At 42.4% G+C, this 12,975-nt stretch overlaps 1 protein-coding gene across 3 annotated transcripts in view; it reads left to right on the top strand.

Annotated features, from left to right (window-relative positions):
• Window positions 1-10,811, top strand: part of gripap1 (GRIP1 associated protein 1) — a 41,902-nt gene extending 31,091 nt beyond the window's left edge. For all 3 annotated transcript variants that reach the window (XM_026155330.1, XM_026155329.1, XM_026155331.1), the window contains 5 exons: window positions 143-273; window positions 3,125-3,241; window positions 3,671-3,764; window positions 6,637-6,809; window positions 10,007-10,811. In XM_026155330.1, coding sequence (XP_026011115.1) covers window positions 143-273; window positions 3,125-3,241; window positions 3,671-3,764; window positions 6,637-6,809; window positions 10,007-10,087 — 596 coding nt within the window. In that variant the 3' untranslated portion in view covers window positions 10,088-10,811. The remainder of the gene's footprint in view (window positions 1-142; window positions 274-3,124; window positions 3,242-3,670; window positions 3,765-6,636; window positions 6,810-10,006) is intronic.
• Window positions 10,812-12,975: the final 2,164 nt, after the last annotated feature.

The raw sequence follows: 12,975 nt of genomic DNA, 5'->3' as shown, positions 1-12,975 counted from the left end.
AGTAAAAGGCTACGTATTAAAGGCAGTTGAAGTAAAAGTCTTTGTCAAACAGCTGGGGGATTTAGAGTTTGTCTGGGGTGGACTGCAGCTTTAAAGAGGTGAATATGTCCTGATGCATAGAGTGAAATTGTTGTTCTTTCAGGTTTGGAGGAGCTAGTTCTGTCAGAGATCAACAGTCCCAGTCGAACTCAGCAGACCGGAGACTCGTCCTCCGTGTCCTCCTTCTCCTACAAAGACATGATGAAGGAGTCTCAGTCGACCAATCAGAATAAGGTGGGTGGAGCTCCTCGCCACCTTAAACACAGAGCTTGATGTCTGTGACACTTCAGGCTTTGGTGTGGACATTATCCCAGCCAGCACACTCAGCTCCAACTTACAGAGCAGGCAGTGTTTTTCAGTTTGCCTGATCATGGTGCGTTTGAATGGCTGCCATGCACTCATCTGTTCTCTCTGTTGACTGGTGTTTGGACCTCGTCTGGTTCAATATCTCACGTTATTATTTATTTATTTTTCATTGTACTGATGGTGGTTTATGGCTGAAATGTGATCAACATCATGAATCTCAAAATCCAAACACAAACATGAACATCTGAGAATATGTCCTGTCAGCCTGGAGTCAGCAGCTGCTTAAGCCAGAATGGCGTTCTGGCTGAACGCCTGAAAATGCTGAAAACGTTCCATCAGTACTTCATACATGACCAGCAACAGCAGCTGGATCGTCTTCAGGATGTGGAGATTCCGGCCGGCTCTGGATTCAGCCGTGAGCGAGATCACAGATCGACTGATTGAGGAAACAGTGAAAGGAAAATTTTCTGATGGGCCTTTTAATGCTCCAGCTGCAGTTTGCTGATGTTACTTTGTGACAGATTTACGCATCATTAAAGGCTTTACTGGATACGACTTCTCTGCTGTTCAGCTACTGGAGCACACATTGAGTGCTTACACAAAACCTCAGGCAAGTTGAAGAAATCTCAATTTCAGATGAAGGTTTAATTGAAGTGCTACTTTGTGTCTGCAGCTACAAACTAATGCTGTTGGAAGGACACATTGTTTTCATAGCAACAGCTATAAAAGGTTAACATCTGAGGGTTTTTTTTAACCTTCTACAATAATAAACTGAGTAAAATGTGTGATTAAAATATGTTCACATTCAAGGCCATCTTCTTGTTCACCTCTGGACCATTTCCTGCAAAGACCCAGGTTCAACTCAAAGTTCAGTTAATGTGATGTAAAATTTCAGCCATGCTGGAAGCTGTGTGAATATGCCCAAGAGTAGGATTTTAAACAGGTTTTTATGGAGCTGCTCTCAGAACCTTCTGATAACTTTTGCCTTTTTGTTTGAATACTTCAGGCTTTAGGAAAGTGAAGCAGAAAATTAATTTGGCAGAATAATGGAGAATAGCTCTGACCGGCTGTGCGCTTTCATCACATTAAAATGTAAACAGTGGTATTTATTAAAGCTGTGTTAAAACTAAATGTAAGAAAAAGTCACAGTTTGAAACCTCGACAGATAAAAACTGTCATGTTAAAAGTGGATTAATTAGTGTTTTTAGTGTATTCAGTGAAAGCTAAACAAGCTTCTGCTCCTGACCTCTTAGCTCTGTGTCAGGTCAAATCACGACCTCTGACCTCCAGGTTGTATTGAAAGACAGATTTAACTGTAACATCCCGTCATCCTCTCTTTTGTTCTTTTATTACGTTTTACAACTGATTTATCTTTAAAGTTCCTGGTGCCATATTTATCTCTGTCAGTGGTGTGTGTGTGTGTGTGTGTGTGTGTGTGTGTGTGTGTGTGTGTTTCTATTGATAGAAACACTGTAAATAGAGCTGACAGACTCTCTGTATGTCGATGAGTGTTTCTGTCAAAACATGACACTGCAGAGTCCTCCATCACTTCAGTTTACTGTGGTGATGCGGTTGTTATTAGCAACAGCATCACATGAGAGAAAAGAGGGTTTGATGATGTCCTGCTGCTGCAACGTTTCCCATCAGACACCTCTGTGATGATTAAAGCCTCAGCGTGCTTCAAAGGTCCCGTTTTGGTCCACACTTTAAATTTTAATGAGAAACTACAAACTGAATGCTTTTGTGTGCATTCAGACATATAGATCTCAGTGGGCTGATGATGATGACTTTTTTCGCTTGTTTCCATCCGACTTTAAAGTTCGGCTCAGCAGAGTTTAACACGCGAGACTACAAAGTCTGCTTATTATCTTGAACCCAAACTGTGATAGCAGCTGCTGTACCGAAGTGTAAAAGCAGAACAGACTGTGGCAGCAGTTTGATCCTCTCGCACACAACTGAGGTAATGTTCATGTTAGCAAGCCTGTGAAAGGCAGCAAAAGCTTCTGGCACAACTTCACCTGCTTCCAAGATGCATAGAGAGGATGAAACGATTCACAATGCAGGAACTCCAGGAACACTTAAGAGAAGAGGAACAACTTTATTGATTGACCAACGTGTAAATCTGCTAATAAGCTCTCTTATCAAATAGCTCACATGCCTCCATAATGGAAGAGGAGAAGTTCTGTCTTAGAAACCTTTTCTCAGGTGGAAATACGACACTCTCACAGTTGCATTTGAGCGTCTCCTCATGTGGCACCATAAGTTTTTTTTTTTTTTAAGACGTCTGTAGTTTGGCTTCACTGTCCTGCCATTAGCACCTGACTGTACCAGCAGGAAGCTGCACATCAGACACTGTAACCTCTGAGATACAGCGAATGATCAGCTTTTGAGTTTGATTAAACACAGAAAAAGCAGTTACAGCGACGAGTCTATTACCAAACATTATTGTGTCTGTTTTCCTGATGATTCTGGCCAGTGTGTTTAACCCAACTTAAAAGAGTGGTTATAAAAGTGTTGTTATTTCAGTCCTGGCGTTCCACACATGTGCAGTACATCAGACACAGCTTCAGTACTTTTTCTTTACAAATAAACTGTTAACGATAAGGCAGCCTCAACCTCATCCGATTCTTTAGGACTCTTCCCTGTGACGTGTCCAATAATGTGACGAATTCCCTCTTGGTTGCATAATGAGCTTCTGGGTTTGAATGAGCTCTGAAGTGCTATAAAGCAAGGCAGCAGAGCTTTCACATTAACTGAAGCCTCTGTGTGTGTCTGTCAGTCCGGAGGAGGCAGCCCTCAGTCTCAGCGCCCTGCCGAATTATCCGATGATGAGGTCGGAGAGCTGTTCCAGCGGCTCGCTGAGGTTCAGCAGGAGAAATGGATGCTGGAGGAGAAGGTGAGGAGTCTTTGGCTAAACCAGAAAGCAAACTATATGTCCTGTTCCTGAAGTCCTAAGCACATGACACAGGAGTGGAAAACTAACAGAGAAAGCAGAACATTCTCCACGTCCTGATTTAACGCCTCACTTGTGCCTTTTAGAGGCTTTAATGCTTCTCTTTGTTATTCGAGTCAACAGTAAAACGTCTGTCCTGTTTTTAGATGCAAGTTTGTATTTTTAGATGCATTATTAATGTCTGTTTAATATTTAGGTAGTTTGTATAGTAGCACTGTGAGGCCAGTGGATAATTCAGCAGAACTTTATTAATCACTTAAATATTAATAAGTTGTTTCAGGTTTAATGATGCTAAAGAAAGGACTTAGTTTGTTGTTACATAAACACATTGTGACATCAGTGAATACTAATTGTGTTTTTTGCCTGTTTCAGGTGAAACATCTGGAGGTGAGCTGTTCATCGATGGCTGAAGACATCTGCAGAAAGAGCGCCATCATAGAGACGTACGTGATGGACAGCCGCAGAGGTGAGAAATCGTTTCATCTCCTCACAGAAACATCTGGAACTTAACTGTAGTTAGTTATGGAGCATCTGTGATTCAGTTTTTGTTTCAACCACAGACCAGGAACATTTCTTTTAGCAAAAAAGGCAAAGACATGTCAAAGTTGGCGTCATGAACGTGTGTGCAGGCAGGAGTGGTCAGAAAGTGGAGATGTGGTGTCGAGTCCCAATTCATGGGAAACAGCCATGAATGTCATGTCAGGACTGCTGTGGACATCCACTCTGTGACTCAGCATTATTAATAATAGTTAGCTCCTGACCTAGCTAGCTACAGTTCAGCTTTTTTCTTCTGTGGAGCCGTGCTCGATGCTCACAGGTGTGAGGTGTGGTGATTTTGGGTCTGTATATTGTCACTGAGAGCTGAGCGTTAACATGGTCATCTCATCTTTAACTGTGAGTCACGAAAAGCTACTTTAGTTGAGCCTAAGACTAAAAACATGGAGCTGGAAATGGATATGATATCTATCGATACTCTGTTTGCTGCTACAGTTTTGTAAACACCGGAGCTGGAAATGCTGTCCTCACAAACTTTATGACATCACCATTGCTAAACGACTCCGGGCTCTTTTTCTGCTTTATGATCTGTAAAGTAAGCACCAGGTAGGAGTGTGATGTAGTTCAAAGAAAAAAAGAAAAAGATTTTCTTTAAAATGCTGATTATCTTCATTTTTAGTGTTTTGGAACATTTAACAGACCGAGGTACAAAACGGTTATTTAATATGTCTTTGAAATAATCCTCGTCTCAGTGGTAAAACTGAGAGAAGAGTCGCTGGTGCAAAGTGCTAATCCAAACTCTGAGGTACTTAAAGTGCGTCAGTCAGCAGAAAGCTAGCCAGCTCAGCACGTCGTTTATCTGACAGTGACACTTAATTAGAACCACTTTAATCTGCCGCTTCACTTACCTGCGCTCAGGTTTACATGGACTCTTTGTGTTTGGAGAAAACAGGAACAAGCGGTGGAAAAAACAGGCGTGCTTAACACTTTCATGTGCCGCTCGTGCCGAGCCGTTTCCACTGCAACACGATGGAGAGAAGTTCGTGCTGGACGGATGTCAGGACGGAGAAACTCGTTGGTCTGAGTGATTTTCACTTTCCCACGTCTCTGTAAATACATTTGTACGTCTCTGATGTTTCACCGCTGCTATATTTATCCGCTCGTCCGTCTTCAAAAGGTGACGCTGCCGTGTGTGAAGTGTTTTTAATAACTTGTTCAGCTATCAGCAGACTTATTTTTCAATTAAGTATCGTCCTCCTCGTCTGGCTGAAGTTATGTTCAAGGTCATCATTCCTGGCCTCACATACACTTTGTTTGGTCACACCTGGACCATTTGCCAGATTTTGACTCACCTGAGGAGCACCAGTGTTCACCGCACAGGTGTGAGAGGTGCAGAGGTCCACTTCAAGCGACTGATTTCAGCTTGTGTTGTAATAAATGTGGCTCTTTAGAATGAATTAGAAAGTTGGTCGCTGCTGCAGAAGGATATGATAGATATTGTGTGCCTTATTTTTGTGGCTTTGATTTCTGTGGTAAAAAAATCAAATTAAAGCCGTAAAATAGAACAATCTGAACAATCGTGCAGTCTGAGTGTGAACTGCAGATGGACTGAAACGTGGCAGGTTTGGATTTTAAACAGAAGTAAACAAAAAGCAGCTTCTCATGTTAATCCTCTCGCTCCCCTCAGTGTAAAACTCTTTGAACGACTCTGTGGGAAATGTGCTGTATAAATAGTTACCTTTCCTCCATCCCTCCCCCCCTCGTCCCGCTGCCTCACGCTGTCCTTTCTCTCCTGCTGTTTTCAATTTCATGTTTGACTGCTTCAGCCCTCCTCTGTCTCTCCATTCCACTCCCATTAACGCAGTAATGATGGTAAATCTAATGGGCAGTAAAACTGAGAGCGGAGCTGCTTCTCTAAAGGCTGGACTGTCTGTGTGTGTGTGAATATTTCAAACTGCACTCGTTAGAAAAGCACTCGCACACACAGTTATATGCTTTACATTCAGTGTTCATTTACATTTGTTTAAAACTTGTCTTGAAAAGCTGACTGAGCGCGCTGCAGTCCGTTTAACCAGCTGCAGAGTTTCCAGCATGATACGAGGAGCAGTTGAGTGGGCGGTGCCTTGCTTGAGGGCTTCTCGGCAGCTCCTGGCGAGATGATGACTCACTGATATTGTGATCACCAGAATCTGGGTGAAACAGTTTTGGAGGGATGACAGAGTCACCCCAGTAAACCGTATAAACGATTTATTGTGATGATAGGAAACACATCGAATAGATGAGCTGCCGATGATTGATGACGGGGTTAGCTGACTCGGCTACCAAAAACGAAATGTTCAAAGCCACCTGTAACTACCCAGAGTGTCCTGCACCACAGACCTCATAGATAATGTCCATGATCTGTGTTGCAAACTAGCAGCGTGGGAAGATTTTTGATGTAGAACATAAATGGCTGTGTGTCTGCTGTGCTCGAGTAAATACAGACGTAACTATTCAAGCGGTGTGTAACCAAGCAGGTGAGCCTGCTGGTACTATTAGCACTGCTAATGTTAGCCACGCTGTGTTTTCTTACCGTTAGAGTCAGTTTTTAATGTCTGTTTCCATGATTGGTGGCGAGCTTCACCTCTGTGTTTTTGTGTGCAACGTTTGGTTAGAAATAAAGGAAAACACCAAAACAAACAAACCTCCTGTTTCCACTCCTCACCCTCCTCTTCATCTCCTTGTTCTTATCTCCTTATTTCCCTGTTGTGACTGCTTCTGGTGTTTTCTTCGGGCCGTTTGACCAGCATGTTTCTTTTAAAACGAATCTCTGTTGAATCTCGCGTCTTTGCTTTTCTGCTCAGATGTGTCGGGGAGCACAGTCGGAGGTCACGGAGGCTCTCAGGGAGACCGGGGAGGTCTGGGTTCGGTCCTAAGAGAGCTGGTGAAACCAGGAGACGAGAATCTGAGGGAGATGAACAAGAAGCTGCAGCACATGTTGGAGGAGCAGCTCACCAAGAACATGCACCTGCAGAAGGTAACGGTCCACACCAACATGCTACATGGACAGTTTCCACGGGGTGAGGGTTTAGTTCTATAAAATATCCTTTAAATTACCGATTCAAACACACACAGGGTGGATGATTTTCATCTTCACCAACTTGACTGTTTAGACCAATAACAGCAGAAAGAACAGCCTGGAAGTTTCACAGGTGGCTAAACAATGTTTTTTCAGATTGGCTGAGACTGATTGAAGTGTTTCCACAGGTCTTATTATTAATTTTTAATCTGCTAATCCATCAGTTTGCTGCATTCATCTTTGTCCAGGAAATCTTCATTGATCTCATTACTGAGAATGATTAATTAATACAGCTGAAAGAAATCTGATAGAAACATCAATAAACACTTAATAAAAGACTGAAGATGAAACACGTAAACAATGTATGTACAGTTTCATTAAGGTAATGTACACACACGGAGACCATCAGCCTTGTGGGTTTCTTTATGTGGTCACTCCACCCTTTTCCAGCTAAGAACCATCAGCTCAGACTTGGAGTTGATGGTTCTCATCCAAACCACTTTGCCCCAGTGCGAGGTCATCGCCAAAACAGCGAATGTCCATGGTCTACCACTCGCTTTTATCTCACACAAACAATTACACACACGCAGTAACAGCAAGTGTAGCAATCTGTGCTGTGCATACGGGCGCTTTGATGAAAATCTAACAGCACGCCACGTCAACGCAACTGCTGTGATTGGCCTGTTCCGTAACATTGATTCCTCCTATGCTTTTTCCTCATATAGCATTTCACCGCAGGTTTGAATGAATCACTGAGAGAATATCAATCATTGTCTCAGCATAAGGAATAATCATCGCTCTTTCAAGTGTCAGATCTTCCTAGAGGGAGATCGTTGAAAGCATCAGGCGTGAGGTAAAGTCCAAAGATGTGGAAACACTTCAGGGACAAACACGTTTGACTTTGAAAAAGAAACAAAAAACACACTACAAGAAAAAATGGGGGGAAAAGTCCTGACATATTATTTTTTTCTATCGTGGCTGGAACACGCACACACACACACACACACACACACACACACACACGGCGAAGGTGAAGTTGTACAAAGATTCGCTCAGAAGTCTAAATCAGCCATAAATGGGGATGTTCATGGTTTTTGAATAAAAATAAAATAGCTTACAAAGCTTAACCTTACGCAAAAACAAGTTTGTCATAAAATATAAAAAAAATTTACGTTTTTACGGACATCTGTCCGATCTGTCTTGTGCATGTAGTGTACCACTACCACCACAAGGTGGCTGTAATCTATCTGCCAGCTGTTTGCCAGCTTACAGTTCCGACAAAAACGGAGGAAGCAGATGTTGTGTGTTGGATTAGAAACGAGAGCACAAACAGGAGAAAGATGCACAGCCAAGGACGACTTCAAAAAGTAATCGAAAAATTCGGCCAGGTGAAGCCCAACCCCCCATAAGTCTGCTGCATCTAAGATCAGTTTTTAGAGAGCGAGTTGGTTTAGGGCAGAGCTTCCCAAAGTGTGGGGCCCGCCCCCTAGGGGGGGCGCAGAGCCATTGCAAGGGGGGCGTGGCATGAAAAGGGGAAAAAAAACAAAAACGCTTGGACACTGCTAGCGTAATGGACAGGTTTTTGACGGGGCTCCACACGAACGCAAAGCAGGAGATGAAGCATCGCTGAATATGTTTCCAAACCAGCTTCCTTCCAAGACAAAGACTAGAAAATATGGTGAAGCATCTTCCCTTTGGTTTCACCTGCACAAGTGCCAAAGTAGGTCTCCCTGCAGAATTGGTTTTCCCTTCATCGGGAGCAGCGCTGGGCTCTTCAAATCACGGACAAACAGGATCCCACATTCTTGGCTTTTAGTTCACAAACACTTGTTGTAATGACTAACTGCTCCGGACTAGGGATGGGTATCGTTTAGGTTTTATCCGATACCGGTGCCAAACCGGTACTTTTGAAACGGTGCCGGTGCTTAAAGAATGGAGCACAAAATTGGTCCAAAAACCTCTCATGTTCAGCTGTTTTTTGTAAAAAGATAACAATGTTAGCCTTTTCTGCAGCTATGGGGCATATATGGTATCACTCTTGGCTGGAAGCAGTGCTTAAACAATGGAAAAAACACAAACTTTGTCCAAAAACCTCTCATGTTTAGCTGTTTTCCACTTTTTCTTTGGTCATTTTAGCCTTTTTGGCCAGGGTGAAGGGAGCATCTGCCATCAAACAAGAAGACAGCCGCATGTAACTATGATGATGTTTGCTAGTTCACCTTACATGCATTAATGTAATAACGTGGTTAGCCTACTCAACGTAAATTACACACGAACAACATTAAGCTACTCACACAGAGAAGAACGGCTGCTGCTGCATCATCATCCTCATCATTTCTGCTATACTGGCAGGGCTAGGGGCCAGGACTCTACTCTTCGGGCACCGGTACCCATCCCTACTCCTGACAGTTTAGAGATGTTTGCTCTTTATACAGTAAAGTTACAGCGGGATACAAATAACATCAGGCTGATCCTGCCGTAATTTGTTCCCCCGGTTCAAATCACAGACAAACAGGATCCCACAGGGGCATTTTTCTTGTAAAACAAAGAGGGGCCTAGCGAAAGAAAAGTTTGGGAACCACTGGTTTAGGGGGAGAAATTCAAAGAATTGACTTTAAATGTCCCATTTGTCAACATTTTATTTTGAAAAATCGTTTTCTGCTGACCAGTGCAGCCACATCCCATTCAAAATAAAATGGCTACATATCTGATCAATCAGCTGAGAGAAAATTCAGTTTTCAGAGCCTTCAAGCACAGATCAGTGGCTTTAATCATGGAACAACCTTTTTCCATGAAATGTGTCTTATTAAGTACTTGTGTTTTTCACACTGAGCGTACTGCAGCTGTTAGTAACAGATGTTGTAAATTACAAAATGATGTTTTACTTGAGGCACTTGCTTGAAATCATTTCAATTACTGAGTTCACAAATTTATAGCTTATAGGTTTGTAATAATTCACTTTTGTGATACAGACTATAGTCTGGGCTCTGCTGTTATTTTCTTTTAGCTGCAGATGAATTAAATGATAAAAGATTACATCGTATCTCCTGGTCTTCATGTTCAGAGTAAGGTTTTATCCAAAAACGGGTGCTGCTGTTTCAGAGATGGGCTGTAAAGCTGTTGATATATAAACATTTTCTTTCTGTTTTCTGCAGGACCTGGAGCTGTTGTCCCAGGAATTAGTTCGTCTCAGTAAAGAGAGCAGTCCCGGTAGCAGTGCTGCTGGGTCAGGATGAGGCTATCACCTGGATTAATCCATGCAGTCACTTCCATCTCACCACTACCATTCACCTCAGCTGGAAGGTGTCAGCCAGACTCAGGCTAACACCTGGAACCAAGTTTTCTTCCTTACCCCCATCTCTGCGCTAAGACCTGCTGTAGGCTCTGACTACTGCCTGAAGCTGTTATGTTTTCACCATTTCAGCCTGGGTTGTGACTAAATGCTGAAATAATGTCCATGTCATGCTTTTCAGCCTGGAGGAAGCAGTACTTTTTAAAGGCGTAGAAGAAGACACTGAATGGAAACACTGAGGATATTAAAAGCTGGCCTCAACTCATGTACGTCTATGTTGAATGTACTGTCATTAGAGCGCACTGCTCAGTTTGCTCTGAGTCCTGGCTACGACCTGCAGTGGTCACATTATAACAGACTCGTGCTTTCTGTTGTCTGTAAATCTTTGCTTTCACTGGTTTCTACTTTATGTCTTAACACTCTGTCTGTCTGTCAGGGCCTGGCTATATCCTGAAGGACGCTTATCCTAAATGACTGACATTGGTTCCTGTATGCAGTAACTCTGTTGTGATCTGATTATGTCCCGTCTGCTAACGAATCGCACATTACTGAGTATGTGGGCTATGTCTATGCTGTCAGCTGACCTTTTTGATCTTCTTAGGGAACCAAATGTAAGATTTTTATGAGGTCATCATGACACCTGAGTACCCCCCCCCCCCCCCCCCCCAAATTAAAAGATGCAGTATTTGCATATTTTATTCTGAAAGTTCAGTTCGCCACTGCCTTGTCTTTCCTGCCTGCATGGTGGTCAGGTCTCTGTTGTGGTGTCCTCTATGTCGTTCAAACTCTCGTCCAGATGTGTTCACTTCTGACTTTTATATCAGTGGCTACGACCATCTAACCACCAACAGACCCCCAGAGCAGACCGTAGACTCTGAGGTGAATGACGTCAAAGACACCACAGAAACTAGGCCAGGAAAGTAGTACGAGGCTAGCTGTTTGTCAGCAACTGAGCTTTCAAAATAAAATACTTACTTTGGACTTTTTAAGCAGTTTCAACCAGAGAATGAGCGATAATCCACCAGCTGTTGCAGCTTTAATCACCTTTTCTTTGGTGAAACTCAAGTTTTACACGTTATAGTGAAACTGTGATGACACTAAAAAAAAAAAACCCCACTTCTTATTAAGTGTTTTTCTAAAAGAACTTCATTCCATAGGAAAGCTTGTTTGCTTTAACAGATTTAACATAGCCACCAGAAAAAATAAATGCCTGTACCTTAAAGACTACCTACAAATGTTCACGTTAAACTTCCTGTTAATCTGTCAGCTGGTGTCACACGTTAACTGATTGTGTCCTTAGATTAATTAAGAGTTGCTTTATCTGTCTGTGTTGGGCTGTGGCTACGTCCAGGAGTTCACAGTGTGAAATGTCTTAGGCGTCACAGGTTCTCTGTGCAGCTATTTTGCGTCCCGGCCTTTATTTATTGCTTTTTATACACTTTAGGATGCAAAATGGTCTCCCGTGTGTTTCAGCGCCTGCCACCAGAACAGTCATTAAAATTCATCAGGGATGGCAAAGGGATCCAGGCTTAGACTATTAGCTGGATTTTCAGACAGTTTCTTTTGTCGAACCTAGTGTGACCGTGTTTCTGTGTTTCGATGGCTTTTATTCAAAATAACATCTCCGAGAAATAAAAACTGAAACGCTAAAATATTAAAACAGCAGATTTGGTGATTATGTTTCCCTTTGTTTTAGTCGGGTTACTCTGGATAAAACCTGGTTTAAAAACATCATTGATGACAAACAGCAATCAGTAATAGCTGGACAAGGAAAAATCTGCACAGCTTTAATTAGCGTGACGCAGCCTGGGATCCACAATGGTTCAACAAAAGCTCAATGACTGCCTTGGTGTGGTCTGTGTCTATATCCTGGATGAAAAGAGCTCTAACATTTCTTGCACTATTATCAGTTTGTGAATACTTCCCTCTTTACCGGAGTCACCAAATGGCACACAACAAAGACAGTTTTCAGGGGTTTTTTTTGCTTTTCTGCAGGGTGGGTCTATTTCCTGCTCTATAATGTTCACTGACTTTGACTGTATCGTTGCATTTATTTCTGTTTCGTGAAATCTGACAGGAAGTGACAGACACTTCCCTTTTGCTTTGCCTTTGTTTCTTCTGGACTCTGGCCCTGGGCCCTGACTATGCCCTGGATTATACTCTGCCCCAGGCTAGCTCCATCTAACTGGGCTGTGATTATATCCTGGACATTATGCTTGTAACAGATTTTGTGTTTTATGTTATAACTGCCTGTATATCACTGCTTTTTTTTGTTTTTTTTGGGTACACTGCAGCACATATCCAGCACCGTCTGATGTTAGGAGTTTAAAATGTCAACATGTGGGAGGAAAACTCGAGCTGTTTCTGGTGCAGCTTTAAGGATTTTCAAATCTTAAGCTCAAGGGTGTTTAAACCAAACGTTAAGCAACTGAAAATTCCCCCAAAATGATCACTTAGCAGTTGAGCTGCACCACAATCAGATCTTTTTTTTTTTTTTCCACTTTTGCTTCAAAGATGGCACTAACCTGATCCACTGGGATTGGTCTATGTGCTGGACAGGGACTCGGCTGGAGCTTTTTGTTTGCAATGTTTAAATCTGTACATAAACGCTGCGATATGACTTCTAACTGTATGAAAAATCAACTGATCTATTTATGAAGCTGATAATGATCATGACGCTAATTATTGTAACTATGACGAAATGTGATTTAAAAAAAAAAATACTGTCTGAACATGATGATCACGTGTTCGGGTTTTTTCGGCTCAATTTTTCCAACATTTTACTGCCTTTAAATCAAAGCCTGATTTTGGGGATCTGAACGCAGAATTCTC

The sequence above is a fragment of the Astatotilapia calliptera genome, chromosome 20 (assembly GCF_900246225.1).
Source record: "Astatotilapia calliptera chromosome 20, fAstCal1.2, whole genome shotgun sequence".
Classification (NCBI taxonomy): Eukaryota; Metazoa; Chordata; class Actinopteri; order Cichliformes; family Cichlidae; genus Astatotilapia; species Astatotilapia calliptera.
The sequence above is the reverse complement of the archived record's forward strand: the minus strand, read 5'-3'. Positions and strand labels throughout refer to the sequence as shown.